At 38.3% G+C, this 18,759-nt stretch overlaps 1 protein-coding gene across 3 annotated transcripts in view; it reads left to right on the top strand.

Moving 5' to 3' along the window:
- TBC1D5 (TBC1 domain family member 5) overlaps positions 1 to 16,433 on the top strand; it is a 196,894-nt gene extending 180,461 nt beyond the window's left edge. For all 3 annotated transcript variants that reach the window (XM_075704984.1, XM_075704982.1, XM_075704985.1), the window contains 3 exons: positions 9,642 to 9,721; positions 10,475 to 10,651; positions 16,140 to 16,433. In XM_075704984.1, coding sequence (XP_075561099.1) covers positions 9,642 to 9,721; positions 10,475 to 10,651; positions 16,140 to 16,433 — 551 coding nt within the window. The remainder of the gene's footprint in view (positions 1 to 9,641; positions 9,722 to 10,474; positions 10,652 to 16,139) is intronic.
- The last annotated feature ends 2,326 nt before the right edge of the window (positions 16,434 to 18,759 follow it).

The raw sequence follows: 18,759 nt of genomic DNA, 5'->3' as shown, positions 1-18,759 counted from the left end.
TTTAATGTAAATCATTATAGCTGTATTGTAACCAACCAGGTGAGCTGGGGCATATATGGTAACATTTCTTCTGCTCTTCACACTTTGTTCAGCCTTTCATGTTCAGAATACATGTCATCTTTAGAGGAAGGGCACAGAGCTGCTTGAATGGTCCCACACAACTGTTTTCACTGAAGAGGACTGCAGTAGATAGATGGGCCAGGTGACATGGAAAAATCCCCATCTTCAGAACAGAGCAGCAGCATGACTCAAAACTGTACAGAGGTAGCAAACAAAATCAGTCATTTATTAAAACTGCACAAGACATTCAAAAGTGCAGGGAACAAAATTAAGGCAAAGAGAGGAAAATGGCTTTCCTTTAACATGAGTTTCTAATTATTTTTATTAATATGAATGTAACCACGCTTCACAACTTGGGTTGACTTGCTTTTCGGTTATAATCCCAGCACAAATCCAGCACTACTGTCAGTAATCCTGTCCTTAGGACTACTGAATACGTGGTACAAATATGTCTCAGGGCTCACAATACTTTTTTATTATTATTATTTTTTACTAGCCTAAGTCAAAGCTAGTGTAGATTACAATCTCTTCCACTAAGCAAATTCATTCATTTCTGACATCCAGCTTCTCAGGCAATAAAACAGAAATTGCAGTTGTCTTAACGCAAAACCCAAATACACTCTGTGAATACTTAAGAAGTCTTTAATAATGTAACATTGATTTTAGGAGTACTGCCCCGTCTCCTCATGGCATGTTTGACACTAATATGTTCTTCTATTACAGAAATGCCACAGGTTAGAAACAAAAGTTTGTAATGAACAGAGAGAATATAGTTAATAGACTGAGATTTCTTAAATGGAGGAATAACCACAGGGTAATCATAAAAGTCTCAAAAAATTACAAAAAAAGTTATGCAATACATGTGAGTAATTAACACAAAATAATTGAAATGATACAGTGAGGTTTATAAGTCACCCCTGTTCCTTCTTCCCTGCCTCCTGGAGATGGCACTTCAAGTAAGCGTCTTTGCTGTATCAACCTCTACCCTTAAAGAGAACTGAAAAGTCCTGTATTTGTAGTCAGGATCCATAATTTCTTTGTGTACACTACTTGAAAATTGAAAGCGCTTGTTTCAAACTGTGTATTCCTTCCTAATAAAGAGTAGTCTTTAGTTTTGATGCTTTAGCTTTTCTTCCAGGTTTGAATAGCTATAGGAAACATACTCTTTACTGAGGAGCAGCCACAATAATTATGTTAGTAGCATATATGAGATGTATATATTATCTCCTGTGTCAGCATCAATTGTCTTCATCGATGTTCAGTTCACCTCAGAAGAAACAAAAACTATCAAAGACTTAAATCATGGGCATTCTGTAGATTTTAATCTGAAGTAAGTTGCAACGTCCTTTTTTTCTGAATGCCAGCACAATTTCATTAGCTTCATAGCACAGAAAAGTGTGGATGTTTTTTAACTGAGAAATGTAAACTAGTCTTTTGTGTGCAGTATTTTTACCAATAATTGTCCAATATATTGCTATTTCCATAGACAAAACTTGCACAGACTAAAATCAACACACACCCTCAATACAAGTTATTCAGTTATGGTTATTAAATATCAGTTAACCAGGTAGATATTTAAAGAATTTAATGTTAATGTACCTGATCCAAAATGTAGAAGTTGTCTGAGGAGTTAATGTACATTCTTTGACCCTCAGTCTTTCAAGAATAAAGTATGCAACGGTAGCCTTTTATAATAAAGTCTTTATGGTGGAAAAGAGCATAAAATACAACAGGGTATACTTCTCTTACAGACATAACCAGATGCATAATGCTTTAACATCACATGAGTTTCTCCACACAGGTCAAACACAAAAGCTAACTGGAATGAAATAATGTGTATGCTTAATTGTTTCCACAGGTCTTCACCATAAGCAATTAGGTTGACAGCACAGTAGAGACGAAGAACTGCAACAGTGTTTTTCATACAGATGAGGGAAACTCTAATCAATGATCAATTAAAGGAAAATAGATAGTGATATATTCTGAAGTATATATTAACACAGGTTGAGATAACATCATAATTGTATACTGGAGAAAATGATCTCATAGAAAGCTTTAAAAACAGCTTTCAGAGTTTGTTGTCATTTTTTCTATATATGACATGCATCATATAAAATCCCTTAAGAATATTTTAAATGGAATTTCAGGCATGTATGGGTGTTTGCTTTCAAAACTCTCAATCTATCCAGGTTTTTACGTAGCATTAACCACAATGGTATTTGAGTAAATCATTCTGCTTGTAAAATCAGAAACAGTTTTAATGAGTTCAGCCATACAAGTAGAAAACCTTACATTTTTGAAATCTCTACATGATCTACAATAACTGTCTTTTACACAACCATAGCAATTTTAAGGTGTAATGTCTGCAATCTGCTGCAGTATGAAGTGTTTAGATCGTAAGCAAGTGAAAATGTGTAGTTTCCCCTTAGGAAAGGTTTCCATTTCTTATGGCTATTAAGTTTGTCACTTATGCAGAACGAATTCTCATTTGCTTGTCACTTCACACCAGAGTAATTTTTCTATTTCTAGTGAATGTAAACAGCAACAGGAAGAGAGCAATTCTGCAGGAGGAGAGAGAGAAAAAAAGCTTGCTTTGAACTTTAATACAAATATGTTGCTTGGAGGTGCTCAGAGGCTGGTGGTCCTAGTAGGTGTTTGCAGTCATGGGTAAAGAGTTTTAGTGAGCAGAATGCAGATGGGGGAATATGGAGCACATGAAACGACAGCTACTACACAGATGTCATTTGTCTTAACAGCAATCAGCACTGTACATTCATGTAAGGATTGTGGGATGGTACAGTCTATCATCACCATCAGGGCCAAAATGTCTCAAAAAAATTAGCTCTGGATAGGAAGAGCACGCTCTGATCACCCGCCGTGGGAGGCACAGTGTCTGTACTCTTTTATAGTCTCTTTGAAAGCACAGGATGTCTAGGAGTACACTCTTGTCCTGGTGCACATTGTCACTGACATGGACATAAGCTATATGTTAAGCATGATTTGCTTATCACGTGTAAATTAGAGTTCATAGTTAAGAGTTGATCTTGCCTTTGAGCAAGGGATGGGCAAGATGACTTCATGACCCTACCAACCTCATTTTCTGTACATCTGCGATTCTGTGCATTGCTGTGAGTTGATGGTTGGTGACTTTTTATACATATTTCTCTGATGTCACAAGCATTACCATACATTAGATATTGATAAAATGTTGGTGCTCCACACATGACACATGAATCAGAAGTATATACTATATAAATACATAATTTATATTAAAATAAATGTTTTAAAGAATGCAATAATTCACAAAGAATTTAATACTTCAGATTTTTAAGATCCTTAAATTCTTTAACACCTAAATGTTGCTGAGTGATGCTTTTAATATAATGTGTAATTGTTACAATAAGAGTTGACATTCACAATGAGACAGATAAATGAAAGTTAGGCTACTTAGTGGTGTTGCCTTCATCAACATTTAGATCACAAACTGTATTGTTTGAGAAGGAAATTTAACTCCTCTCATTTGTATTTTTCATGCTGGAAAGAAAATGCAGTATTTGGAAACATCCTGAGCTATATCATTAAAGTACAATATCACTATGTCATACAGTGTAGTCTTTCTAGAAAGGCCACAAACCATTGTTAAGTTCTAGATTTTCTGTCCAATTTTAAGGAGAGAGCACGTTTTCCTGCTCAAAGTCCAGTCAAGTTCAGGTAGGAATGAAGTATTTGTTGTGACAAGAGAGAAAAACTGATTATCAGAAACTAAATTCCCAGTCCGTCCTTCTAGCCCTCTAATGTTAGTGAAAAAGCAGTCTTCCTATCAACAGTATACTGTGCAGGAAATGTTGGAAGCATTTTCTGTAAACCCTGATTTCATAAAAGTGATCATACAAAAGGACTGGAATATGAGTCCAGAGAGTTGGCTGTGCCTTGACATCTATGGGAACCTTGGGATTTTTTTGCTTTCCTTTTTTGGAGAAATAAGGAGGTGAAGAATACTCCGTTCTCCCCTTACTGCTGCCTACCTACCTTGGCAACGAGAAGGTACTTCTGCATTCTGAGCTTGAACTGTCTTCTCAGTAGTGGAAAGCAAGGGTGAAAAAAGTCAGTTTAACATGATTCTGGCACTGTCGATTGTTCACAAGTCATTGATCGGGAATTAGTAGTAGAAAGCAGCATTCATAATAAAGCTTGCAGCTATTTCAAGTTAGCTCCTCTCAGCAGGAGTCATCTTCCTGGAAAGGCCCCACAGAGATAGGCTTAAAATAGAAATCATTAGGAGAGAGACACACTGCAAAGAGGCAGCAGTACAGGAGAAAACAACGAACCTAAGAGAATAAGGACATTAAAGTTATTCCCAGGTTCAGTTTTCTCCACCACCATCTGATTTTGTGTCAGCATAAAGTTAAGTCCGTGTTGTGGCTTTGCCTTGCAGGGCTGTAGCTCTGCCAATCTCCTCCTCTGGTGGAAGGGAAGAGGTGCAGGTCTGTCTTCCAGATGGACGGGCATGAAGGGACGCCCGAGATGACCTTGTCTACAGCAGACTGGTTTCCCCACTCATTTAACGCAGCTCTGGGTGGGTTATTTGCAGAACCTGTATTGAATGCCTGCAAAATTTTCAGTGAAAGTTTGTTTGCTCAATAAGCCTCTAGAATAATTAGGCCAAGCCTAACAGCTTTTCCGCATTCAGAGAGGAAAGTTTCGAACAGGCCCTTTCCCTGGCTAGGGAACTCAGCCGTGACTGCACACACCGTCATGCAATATGTAGCAGTTCAGTCATCAAAGAGTGTGAGCCTTCTCTAATTTTCCTGCTAGGAGGTGTGTGGATTGTTTTCCTCTTTCATCTCTGTACAGAGGATGATAGCATGTCTTCAGTTTAAATTTTAGAAATTAAGTTAGGGAGAGGAAATAGAAATCTTGTCTTTTTAAAAAATACTTCTACAGTGAGTTTGCATGTGAACTTATTTACAGTTTGGGATAACTGTAAGAGCAAGAAATGAAAAATAATTTTCATCTTAATTCTTAGCTGTTTCAGCTAGCCTGTTGCTACCCGTCACTACTTGATACATTGGGTTTCTGTATTTTATAGAAAAGAAGAACAAGAATGCAATCATTTGCATGTTATGCCTCAGTAGTTATAGTTGGCTTTAAAGTGTATCAAGGCGGCTGATCACAGTCTCGCTGGGGAAGTAGTTACTGATTTACTGATCTAGTAACTATCAAACTTAAATGAATCTGCTCATTTGACAGTAAGTACCCAAAATTAATTCTAATCAATTATAGAAAAGGCATCCCTTGGGTTGTGACTCTTGTTTGAGGGCAGCCATAATAGTGAATAACATTGCTGACCTCTGAAGAGAACAACTGGTTTTACAGCTCCAGTATTTCTGAGGCTTAGTCAAGAGTCTAGTTAGGGTATGACAGTTCATTTTGTGAAACTTAGAGGTTTGTTAGTACCAAGTTGAAATAAATCCAGAATCATGTAATGGATGTCTGCGATCTCCTACATCTCACAGTAGTGCTCCAACCACCAGGTGACAGGTTGCAAAATTCACCTTTGTTTTCCTCTGATAAGAATTTCACCGAAACAGAAATATTTTCTTTTTCTGCAGAAAGTATTTGGCATCAGCTAAATGAAATGTGGATGAAAGAAAAAAAAAAACCAAAAAAAAAGTAGCCAGAAGTATTTTACCTTAGTCTTAGTCTCCTAAGTACCATAGGATTTTGATAACTTTTGAATGACACAGCTATCCCACTAATATAGATATTTATAGTATAGACTCAAACTGGACTGGGTTTTGAATAATGTAGAAATCACATAATCAATTTTTTTGATTCATTGCGTCAATGTCTGTTTTACAGGTGGGAAGGTCTTTTCCATTCTTAATTGATACCTGCATTTCAAAAAGATGTTTATTGTTTTAAAAAAATGTATTAATTCAAGCTGTGAGGGACTAATATAGAGCGTCAGATAAGGGAAAAAAATCAATATGTGGCCAATTCATTTATATACATAAAGCACTTCTCTAAAAATATAGTAACATCTCCTATGAAGGAAGAACAATTAAATGCTTAATGTGAAAGTCCTTCAGCTGAGCAGTATCTTATCAAATATCATGCTTCCTAGCACTCTTAACAGAGTTAGAGTTTTTAAAAGTCTTTACAATTCTAAAGGTATCTTTTGAGATACAGAAGGGTAAAATAAAAAGCTTTCGTCTGCGCTTGAGAGCTTAGTTTCCCATTTCATCTGAGCAACTGAGTGCCCTGTGAAGTCCCCCCAGCAGTGGGAAGAGGCTTGGATGAAAGTCCCTCAGGGAAGGACTGCTGAGCCCTGGCACAGCCCTTTGTGGTAGTGCAGCTGCGGAGGTACGTACCGAGTCGCTTGCCATCCCTCCTCTTCCTCCTGCCTCTGCTTCCAGTCCACATGGATTGCAAAGGGTGGTCCCAGCAGGAGGATGTGAGTGAGGAGCCACTTACGCAAAATCACATTGCCTGTATGCTTCCCTTGTCTAAGGAATTACTTTTTTTTGGTTCCTCTCTACTCATTAGCCAGGGAAAAAGAATGAGGTCTGATAAATTTGGACTCCATACTTACCACTTACTTGGTGGATAATAAACTCTGCATTCAAAAGGGATGAGGGTAGTAGATTAGAAGGCACGTGCAGTTCAAGGGCACATTTAGAAGAAGAAAGATCCATTGCCAATTCCACACGGAAACCTTCATTCTGTGTCATTGTACTAGAGAAAGACATCTCAGTTTATGACCTTGTGTCAGAACTGTTACTTACTGGGGGGGACAGTGGCTGATTACAGTGATTTGCATCTTGGGGCATTTTTCTGGGTTAAGTGAAAGTGCTCTTTTGAGTCTAAAATTGTGTCTTAGCACAAACTCCAAGTGGAAATTTTTCCAAAATACTTTTTAGTGATTTTAACAGGTTAAAAATAATAGAGCCTATATAGCCAAGACATATCTCGTACTGTACTTTAAAGATACTGCAAATTGAAGGAAAAATGTGAGAAATTCAACAGTTCAGTATTAGAAAATTTTGCTATATTTCCAACGTTTTCTCTTTTAATCTTTTTTTCTCTGAAACTAATATTAAAATCTGGTATTAATCTTGCTAAAGTAAATATGTGATGATATGAACATTTTTATTAGTTTTTACTGCTGGCTAACTATCATTGTTCCATTCCTAAGTTCTTAGAAATTTTTCAGTGTACTGGCTCTTCAAACACAGTTACAGCTGGATGATAGATTCTTTCCCATTTTTTTTAAGTACTGGCTTACAAAACATCTCTAAAGAACAGAAATAATAGTAGATTATTTCCACATCATGTGGAATGCCTTTCGGCTTTTGTTGTCTCACTCTTATTTTCCTAATTTTTTTAGTTTTCCCTCATTTGGTCTTCAGCAGGTCGGAGGTTTGTTTTGAATTATTTTCTTGGTCCATCTGCTTTGTCAGTATGCATACCTTAGTTTTTTAATGTGTGGGTTTAATTTATTTGGGGATCAAACAGTATAGAAATGCAATGCTGCAAAATGGAAAAGACAGTTGAATTCAGTGATTTGGGCTGTGATTTAGCATTGTTTTCCTGCCTATGAAGACTTTGGTCTTCTGATGTTTCGTGTTCTGAACCTTTTAAAAGTAGGAAATCATGCATTGTTTGTAAAAACAGTGGAAATCAGGATCTAAAGTATTATTTTGTAAGTAAATATTAATACCTTTTATTTATCAAATTGAGAGACTAGACAATTTAGATGTAAAATGTAAAAAAGCAATTAAAATGTTGAATTAATTATGCTTTTTCTCAATTCATGATGCTACATATTTGCGGAAAGATTAAGTTCTGCATTATTTCTAGCCTTCATAATGCAGTGTCTTTCTGATGTAAGATTTATGCTAGACATTGTTCAATTGTACTACGTTTGACTTCATTGCTGCAGGACACTGCCACTGTAATATGGTAAATAATGGCTGCTAAATAATGTAAACATGAATCTCCTTGTTCAGATAGGCTGCTAACGCAAAGCTGAGTTATCCTACCCCCGCTGTTGCTCTTGACCTTGGTCATACCAGCTTTCATGTACTCTTGTCATCTATTGCCTTTCATGGCTCTAGCCTCTACTTTTCAGATTGCTTCCTTAGCAGTTCGCTTAGTGGTTAGGCTTGGATCCTTTCTCCTCTTTGTCCTTTCCATTCTTCATTTATATCCTTTACTGATTTCTGGCCCCCACACAATTTCAAACTTTTGTGTTTACATGTGGGTTTTAAATCCACCTCTCTACTTGTAATCTTTCTTCTTGTCCAGTCTCCCACATCTCATTCTTTTGCTATTTATTCTGTAAACACAAAACTTACACCAAATTGCTCAGTGCTTTTAATTGAAACTTTATGTTGTGGCAACGTTGGCAGTGTCATCATATTCGTCCTTGTCAGCATAATCTGTGACAACAGTTTTGCCTTTTCACTGGTTCGGGCCCTGAACATGTAGGATGTTTTTAAAGACAAACAAATGCAATGCAGGTGTGGATTAGTGGTACAAAGCTCTAATTGTGAAGCACCTGGGGTACGGATATTCATGACCAGCAAAGCGTTGTTCCCAAATGAGTGTCACTGAGGGATTTGGGCTCAGCTCTGTCTATGTAGGACAGGAGTGGCACAGAACTGGAGTGGCCCTTTCATTTTCTGTTGACAGACGCCATCTCATTCTGTAAATCTGTCACTAGGAATCATCGCTTGCATTGTTTTCTTAAAGAATTGAGGAGGAAGGTGGGAGCTGGGAAGCTGGAGAAGGAGCTGACGTCGTTTAATGAGTCTGCAGAGCTATTAGAGCTATAGTTTCTCTGGGCTTGTTTGGACTGCAGCATTGCCTGGGATTTCCCTGGCACAGGGAGGACCACCACAGCTCCCGCTCTGATATGTTAGCCAGCCTCCAGCCCCGACTTCTGCAAACACCTTATACCAGATTATTGAAATGCATCCTTGGAGGACAGCACTGTAGGTGGCTTCTCAAGTGATGGTACTGCACTGCTCTTCCGGTCAAATTTTGCTCAGCCCTGGGTCTTTTACCTAAAAGAAGGGATTGGAAAGGGAACAAAACTTTCAGTCTTTTTGTAAAGAAGAGTGTTCTAGCATCTGCAGTGGCCACAGGATTGAGATGAAGGTTGCTGAGCTCCTACCCTAACCCTTTCCGCAAGCTGCAGCAGATTCCTCTAAATGTTCTTGACTGCTTTCCAAAGCATTTGCAGGCTCAAAGATGTCTGTAACTCTGTTAGCCACAGGGACTGATGTTTTCTTCTGGGGGCCAGTAGTAGCCCAGAGTCCATTGGTACACTGGGGCAGGTGAAGTGCCGCAGCAGCACAGCATTGCTGGAGGCCTCCTGGCAGCAGTGCCAGGCTTGGGCTGGCCTCACCTCCACAGCTAATAAGCTTGTCAGCCCCTAGGTCTGTGTGCAAAATTGTGTTTGCAGGTCACAGGATTTTGTTGTAAGAGCGTAAGTCGGCGGTAAATTGGCAGCACATTAGAGACTATTTAGGGAATATTCTTGCTTTACCTTTTTTTTTCTTTTGATGTTGCAGGAAATATTCAGGAAGTCATATTACAAGAACACTTGGAAAAAGAAGATGAAATTCTGGTTTCCTTGGCTGGTTTGAAGCAGGTATAAATATTGCTTAACTTAACCTTCTTGTATCCTTCAGTGCTATTAATCCTTTCTTTTTTTTTCTCTTTTTATTCTTTTTGTATACTGCTGTTTTGTCTTGTAGCTGTTTTACTAATACTGATGCATCAAGCATTATGGTGTACTTTTATCTTAAAAGGTAAAACTCAGCTATAAAGAGTTCAAATGACTTGCACGGTATTTGCTCCCTGAAAAGTTCTGGAGGCCTCGAATCAGAACTGAGGCAGTGCAACACCAAGTTCTGGACTTAAGCCACACCATTGTTTTTCTTAACACAAAATGTACGTGCTAGGCAATAGTCATGCCTGTGTCCCCATTATTTAAATGTGACGATACTTGAATGCCATTGAATTAAAAGAAAAAATACTATATACATAAAATGAGAATGCTGCTGAGCATCTGTAGCTCTGATGATACTGTCCTCTGCTCCCTGAAAATAAATTTTGTCAGGAACGATGTGACATATGTTAACTATAATGAGGTAGGGAATAATCTTAACAGTTTCTCTTTAGATTTCTTGGATACTTGTTTTCCAGACTCTGATACAATCACATTTCACTGATACTTATATCCATAGCCAATAGACATATGAATATTGACCTGCATCCTATCTCTTCGAAGCAAATATTTTGGGGAAATAGTATATGAAAGCACGCTGCACAGAGCTTTAGAAAATTTAGAACTCCTTCCAAATTTCTAACCTCCGTTCTTTCTCCTCCCATTCAACAACAGATTAAGGACATCCTGAAAGGTTCCCTGCGTTTCAACCAGAGCCAGCTGGAAGCTGAAGAAAATGAGCAAATCACGATAGCCGATGATCATTACTGTTCCAACAGTCAGAACAAGGGGACAGGTGATGTGCTAAAGGGACCTGTTATGACAAAACAACAGTTCATCTCAGGACGGCAGGTAAGATACAAATATCTCAAACGGGTCATTGATGGAATTAGTCTGATATTCTTTTGAAAATTCCTTTAACATTTCCAGACATTACATGGGAACACACCAGCATTCCTGGTGCATATAGAGCCATGGTTAAAAGTTTTTCTCTAGCTACTGTCCTAATCCCATCAGTTATTTTTATTGTAGCCTTATGCTCTACACTACTTAAGTCTAGGTGTTATGCAGTGTTTGGGGGAGTTCTTTCAGGTTGTTGAATCACAGATTCATGGATTAATTTCCTACAAAAACATGTAAAAAATGGAGGTAAATGTTCCCATATCAGTTTATTATTCTCATTGTCCTTGTCCTCCAGAATCCCATTATGTAAGAGCTGATTATCTGCATTGCAGTGTATCCACGGCCAGTGCCAAAAAGGAAATAGCGAGGAGGTTGCTTTTACCTTATACTCCATTGTATCGACTTTCTCCTTGAATCAGTAAACAATGTTTATACATATAAAGCATACAGTCACAGGACAAGTTCACACACAGAAACAGGTATTTTCCTTTCATGTTAAAAGGTCCCTCTCTGTCTAAGACGCAGTCTAACTCAAATGTGATGTTAAAAAAAAGTACTTTTGTCTATACGCATGTTTATATTATTTTCAGTATTAGAGTTCTAAAGTTAAGTCTGCCACCCCAATACTGATACTTGTACTTGTAAATCCAGTGGTAGCACTATCACCTTGGAGTCTGAGTCTGCAATCAGTTTACGCTTGACAAATTAAATTAGGAACTAGAGGAAATGTTTATTCGTTTTCAAATAATGACACAAGGTTGTTTCGATTTATTACACACAGTCCCCTTGAGTTAGCACACTATGTTAAAAATTGTATTTAATTGTATTTCAGTATTAGAAGCAACACTGAGGTGTTTTTTTTTTTTACTTAGTAATAGCAGGTTCAAAGAGCAAAGCTTTGCTAGAAACCTTTCATTGTTTCTTTACCTGTTGTCATTACAATCACTACTTTCTGCCATAGTAAAGGCATAGGTTAAACTGATGTAGCATATTGGAGTGTTCATATAATAACCTATTTTTGCCCTTTATCTCCCAGCATTTTATGCAAAGTATCTTTTGCTTTCTTGCCAGAATGGCAAATATTACTTTTTTTATTATTTTTACTTGGATTTATTATAGAAACTGGAAGGTAGAATGCTCTATAAGATAACAACATGCTGTATGAGTGCCTGCAGGCCCTACTCATGCTCGAGAAGCCCTTATTGAGATGCTGGCCTAAACTGTGTGTCACTGAGCTGAGGCGCTGGGACGTTGCACTTTGAGTATTGGGAGTGGAGCAGGTGAAGCCCGGTCTGCGCAGGTTTCTTTCCAATGGAAATTTGCAGGGCGATGTGTAAGGAGGTCTCACGCCAGTGTGTAGTCAAAGTATACATCCAGCCACAGGAGCTGAGAGGTGTCCGTGGGTCCCACAATTTCCATGTACTCCATGAGGCTGCTAGTAATCCAACTACGAGCAACATGAGTAGAGGTTGTGCAAGCTGAGCTCCTGCAGAGCATTAATGATGCTTCAGCACTGTATGGTCTGTGTTTGGAGGTGCAGTACAATTATACAGATTAGCTTCCTCTCCTCTTATCTTCTGGAAGTTCTGATTATGCTAATGAGCAGCAGCCCCTACAACAGAAAGAAAAAGAAAAGATTAGGGTTAGAAATGGCAGTCCAGGAGGACTTAGTATCCTGACAGTCTGTGCTGTTTCCAAGCCCATCATCTTTAACCATGGTGTCTAAAATCAAACTAAAAGAGGAGAGCTTTGGACCCTTTTTTAATAAAGCATGGGGAAACAAAACTGCTGAATTTAGTGGGCTGTGACATTTAGCTGTTAATTAATGGGGGTCAATTGTTGGCCCAAACTGGGCCGCAGCCCAGGCTTTTAGCTCTGCTGAAGAAAATGGGCTGCATTGATGCCCTGGATCAAGCCAGGAGTACTTACTGAGAGCTGCCAGGGGATTAAAAATTCCAACCACTTCTAGACCTTTCCGTGCATTTCTTGCTAAATAAATTTTACTGTATTTACTTTTTCTGTGACTTTGGTAATGCATGTAGTTCTGTTTGATGTGACTTATACTGTAGAGATTTTTTCTCTGGTGGAATTCTAGGGATATTTTCTAGGACAGCTGGAAAAGTTACAGGTGTAGCTATCATGTAATTGAGATTAAAGTCTGGTCTTTAGTGCTTGGTTGTTATATAAGTATAAATTATTTATCATCTTTACTCTTTTTAAAAGTGCTCTTCCTCTTTTTTGCCTCAAAATCCCTTTCTGGAAAGTGAGGATAAGGATACAGCCCTTCTTGGGAAAGGAAAGCTGCAAAATCACAAATGCAAAAAAATTAAGATAAAGGTTCAAAGAAATAGAGCATTTTTTGGAATGTTTGGCTTTGGTAGCAGCATGCAGTTGACAAACAGAAGGCTTCTGTTGCTAAATAATGAATGATAATTAACACATTATCTTGCCTTTATGTCTGTTCAAAGAAGGAGGCAAAATGAGCTGCTGTTCTTCTAAGCTTTCTTGAATTGTATCCTTACAGTTAGTTTTAACTCATTCACAGTATGAAGGCAATTGAAATAAGCTTGGTCCTAGTAGCTGATATTCATCAGGAAAAAATGTTTTGAGAAGCCATATGGCAACGAGCGTAAGGTTGTTAACTTTCAAAGCTACTGGAAGTATAATTCTGTCATTTTTCATTTATTCAGTAGTGGCAGCAGATGGGAGAAAACATGGTTCACGTCAGCATGAGTTTCCTGAAACAGAAACAGGCAGAAGAAGAAGGGAGGAGGTATTTTACCTCTGGAAATATCAGTACCAAAATACCAATGTATGCCAGGGATAGGCGAACATTTACCGGAGGCCCTTTTATAGCATTTTGGAGTCAATATCTATGCTTTGCTGCTTCTCTGATACTTCAGTGAGCTATAGGTCTCTTTAACTGAACCAAAAAACGTGGGTAGAAGGTAGCGTTGCAAAGCACAACACGTAACGACAAGAAACTGGGGTGAGTAGTTTTCTTTCCTTTCCCTTTATTAAAGGGCAGGATGCTTTTTTTAACTGCCCAAGAGCACATTTTTGGAAGCAGAATTTAGGAAATTGCAACACCAGCAGGAAGTGTTTATGACAGAGGGTCCTTGTTGGGGCTCACTGTCAAAAGGAGGGCACCCCATTAGCATCCTTGGGGGTGCCAGCAAGGAAAACACCGATCTCGCTGGGCGAGTGTGTCACTAGGTAACATCTGTGTCGCCCTACGCAAGGTGGAGCCATCTCGGATGTGAGGGCTGCAAGGACTGAAATAGCGTGGTCTTGATAGCTTGGAATAATAAAGTGTATAATTTTGCTAAGTGAAACTGTACTGCATTTCCTGAGAGCTTTTAAATAGAAGCATGGAAAGTCGCCAGGTGAATTATGCAATGGTGGTTGTTTAAAGGAACGTGTATTTCTGTTGTCCAGGGGCGGGAAAACAAAGTGCTGAAACTTTGAACATGGCATTTAGAGCTCCCAGAAAAGCCTCGCCTGGCCCTGTCTTGTGGCTGCACTGGGTGCCTCCAAAATCAGGCGACTACTGACGCGTTGGTGGAGCAGAGGCAGGGTTGTGCACTGCCTGTGTCCTGGGCCCCTGGAGATGGCAGCCGGTTGACTTGACAGCTCATGAAGACAGCATTTCAGACAGACCAGATGAAAACAAAAGGCTAATTAATAACAAATGGCGTCTCAGCTCAGAAGTGCTTAAATAGTGAAGTACCCCTCCTTGTAGGATAGATCTGTTTGTTTTTAACTTCATGGAAAGTGCTTGAAGTTGTTGACATTTGAACTGCCCTGGTTCTGCGCAGATCGGGAAGTTTGAGATCAGTTTTGATAGCACTCAGCAGAAGATGGTTGTTGATATTTTTAAAAGCAATCTGCTCGGTTTGGTATGAATTTTATTAAGTCATCTGAGGAAAATGGATTAGTATCAAAAAATACCAGATGTAAATCTCTTGTCAGTTTGACAACTGTCTTACATTAAGACCTTTAAAATTGTAACCAATACTCTGGACTTAAGATGAATGAGGAAGCATTAAAATGGGTTAGTTACAAAACAGAATACTATATATTCTTATACCTGGATAATAATATAGTATTATTGTACCTAGATACAATCTAGATAACACACAAAAAATTATAAATTATAAAAACAGAATGTTTTAAAAATTTACTGCAAAGGGAGATATATGAATCCTCATTCATAGAAATTTTGGAAGGGAAGAGGTCACAATTCTGTATTTGAACATATTTTCACATTCAGATGATATTTATCTTGTTTGTGACTTTTAACAATTAGGAACAACTATGTAAATAACAACCAAAGACTTCCAGCTCCCTCATTTCATATTACAGTCATTCTTAATCACTGGTGGGTTTTGCTCCCTGAGCTACTCTACTGTTCCTTTTCAAGAGAGTTCTGCTCTATAATCAGTAATCAGAGCAATGGAAAATTGTTTTCAGCTGTAATAATAAATTCAGCAAAATAAGTTTTGCTGGAGCCACGGATACCGTAACTCCAAGTTGTGGCTTGCTGATACTTGTGATGACCTCCATACTCCAATTTTATATACTGTGCTGAGGGTCTAACTTTATCTCATTCAGATTATTCCTGTTGTTGTTTTTTGTTACTGCTTTCTTTTTTTCTCAAACACCTACAATCTCCCTTTTACCCCGAAGTGAGTTTACATTTTTTTTGTTTGGTGAAAGAGTCACAGCTGAAGGGCTTGTAGTTGACACGCATGTTGATATACACGTTTCCCCAGCTGCCCCTCTACTTCTTCTCCTTTTTCTCAGTCTCGCATTAGTGTAATCAAATAGATTGGTTTCAATATCACACCACTTCAGGATGCTTCTCCCCACAGGCTGCTTGGCAGGTTGCAGTATTACGCTGAAAAAATTTGTGTGACAGCAACTAAGAAAGCAGTCTATGTACGGTTCAGATTCCCCAGGTCAGGGTTTTACTAGGAAATTTTGTATCAAACCATTCTCCTGACAGGCTCCAAAAACGCCATTGTACGTGCAAACTGGCAAAAAATTCCTCAAAACTACTTCATGGATTACTACAGAAAACTAACAGCAGCGAGAATATAATTACTGAAAATCTTCACGACTGTAATGTATGTGTTAGATGCCTAGCTGCTCTGATGACTCCATGGGTGCACTATGATGATGAAACATGGAAGGCTGCTATATCCAATAACATATTTTTAGAGTGTTAGCTTTTATGCTTTTGTAAATAACAAATAAATTATTTCATCCAAAGTTAATACCCACTTTATTTTTTACTTCTTGATTTGGGCATTGCTACTGTTGAATAATGATTATTCCTTTGTCCCATTGCCATATCACTGACATGCATCACAAACCTTGTTAAGTGGTAAAACTGGTACTAACTCTAAGTCCTTTCTGTGCCGTTGCCTCACAGACTACGACTGATTCAAGTACTAGTGAGAGCAAGAGTGCCGATGACTATATTATGGTTTCCAAAGAAGAGGAAGGAAGTAGAAGTGCTGTCCCGGAGCCAGCGCAGTCCCATCCGGCACACAAGGAGGCAGCAGTGAAGCCAGAAGCTCCATCTCGTTCTTCTTTGATATTCTCTGACCCACTGATGGGCTCCATTTCAGCCTCCTCCAGCAACCTGAGCTCCAGCCCTGATGACGACAGTAGTAATAACAGCAAAGATTCTGACTTTGCTATTGTCAGCCCACTGGACATCTAAAGAAACAGGTTGGGAGAGTTTGGGAGGTTGGTCATTACACCTCAGCTCAAATTCTTATGATTCCACGGGCTGGATAGTTCTTTGGAGTAGAAGGACAGAAAATAGATAAAGGTAACCCATTTCAGCTGCCAAAAGCCTAAATTAAAAACAAAAACCAAAACCCAGAAATTTGTAACTCTTCAAAAAGAATAGACACCTTTTAATAACTGCCTTAAATAAAGACCCAGTAAAACCCGGTTCTAATATACAGTTATTTTTAGTTATAGAGTTAACTTACTTAGGAGCTTTCTTACTTAGGAGCTTTCTTACTATAGAACTGTTGCTTTCCCGAAACATAGAATAGTATGTGCTAGGTACCATAATGGATTAGGAAATGTGTAGATACTTGGCATCAGACCTGAAGCAGCAAAGACAAGCTAGATTTAATATCATCCTTTTACAAAATATGCTAGACTGGGTTTTCTGAGTAAGAAAGGGTACTGTTTCTTCACAGACTGTGATTAGAGAAGTAGGGAATTTATGTCAGAAAGATTAAAAGCATCATCCTGGCAGTAAAGCTTGTTCTCAGTTGAGGAATCCTAGTTTCTTCATTTTCATCCGGCAGTAGCCTGAGGTGTGTTCAAGGCAGAGGTTTGTGTAGTTGTTCCTCAGCACTGTTTTACAGGAGAATGTGTGACAAATTCCTTGAGAATGGGGACCTATACAACAGAGCCTTATTTCCCTTTGCCTACTTTTTTTCTCCTTGAGAGTTCCCAGTTCACCTCTTTCCCTCTTTATATCTGTCTACTTTTACTCCCCCTGGCATTTTTATTTTACTGAGGTTACCATGATTAAAACAGTAGGTGCAAGGGAAGTTACAATATTTCATAGTGTAGACCTGAGCCCGTTAAACTAAAACTAGCTTGAGTATGATAACTTACCAGGGAAGGGTGCAAAGTGAAATGAAATGTTCATAATTAAAAGCACTTTATGTCTCATTACTGTTATCTTCTATAAACTCTGTTTACATATATTTCTATACAATTTCCACATTTCTAGTCAAGAAGAACATAATGGTGCAGCAGCGTTAACCAACAGAAAGTTTCTGATTAACTCTAGAATTTGTTCTATGGAAAAGTGTATTTCTTTCCCATCAAGTACATAGTGCATCTAATAACAGTTTTTTCAAGTAGGTACAGGGGTTTTTTTTTGTACTTGCCGATCCCTTTAAATTCTGTTGGAATTCACAAAAAGAAACTGGTGGTGAGTGGATGCCTGCTCTTCCAGGACCTACGCAGAGCTAGCTTGAGGAAGGAATGCTAGAAAGTCACTCTACTTATAACAACAGCAAAAAATTTTTCATTATTTACTTTCAAGATACATATACATTATACCATGCAACAACATCATAATTGCATGGCAAAGCTTGTGTTTGTATGGAGTTAAGAAATGGTAGTTATTTGCTGCTTAGTCTGTAATCGTAAATGGAGTTAAGTACCGTATTCCAAAGATGAGGTGACATGTAGTTTGCTGGTCTTAGATTTTACAAGGTCTGTGTCAGTGACTGCAATGAAGAGATAATTGTCATGCAATTACATGGTAGCTGACCTATCCTTACACGCTCAAAAGCCGCCATGTAGTTCTTCTGAAATTATTTGTGCCTTGTAAAATGATAAAATGCTAGGATGTTATGAGCAGGCACAGCATCATACGTCTCTGTGACAGAGCGATATGAACAGTCAGATGACTGTTTAGATGAAAGATCTTACATGCATAACATTTCGGAGAGGTGTTTATTTTGGTTTAATTTTAAGCTTCATAGAAAATCACTTTGGAATTCAGCATGCATGCCTGTCTTCAGGTTTATTTCCCTGAGTTTGCATGAATGCCAGGGGATTAAGTGGCTGTTGATTTATTTAGGTCTTTCAAACTTTCCTAGCCTTAACCCATTCAAGCAAGGCTTGTGCCACACCACCAACAAAGGGGAATCTGTTCAAGAAGTACCTATGGAAAGAGGAAAGAAATATTCTGAGGACAGAGAGAAAAGTTTTATATTCTGTGATACATAAGCCTTCAAAGATTCTAGTACTTAGGCAGGGGGAAATGTTTTTACTTCTTTTTTTATTTTTTTAAGCATCAGTCTTTTGATTTCTGTTCTGGTTGGTTGTTTCAGGGATCACATTGCTATTTTCTTGAACAGTCTCATTGCCAATGGAAGAGTGTGATTTGTACAGTTCTTTTATTTTTATAAGTTAGTTGTTTCTTTAATATTGCATATTTTAAAACAGCACTGAAAGTATATAAAGATTTGGGGAGTATCTAAGAAGTTTTCACTAATCAGTGAATA

Source organism: Pelecanus crispus, chromosome 2 (genome assembly GCF_030463565.1).
Source record: "Pelecanus crispus isolate bPelCri1 chromosome 2, bPelCri1.pri, whole genome shotgun sequence".
Taxonomy (NCBI): domain Eukaryota; kingdom Metazoa; phylum Chordata; class Aves; order Pelecaniformes; family Pelecanidae; genus Pelecanus; species Pelecanus crispus.
This window is presented reverse-complemented; position numbering and strand designations above follow the sequence as displayed.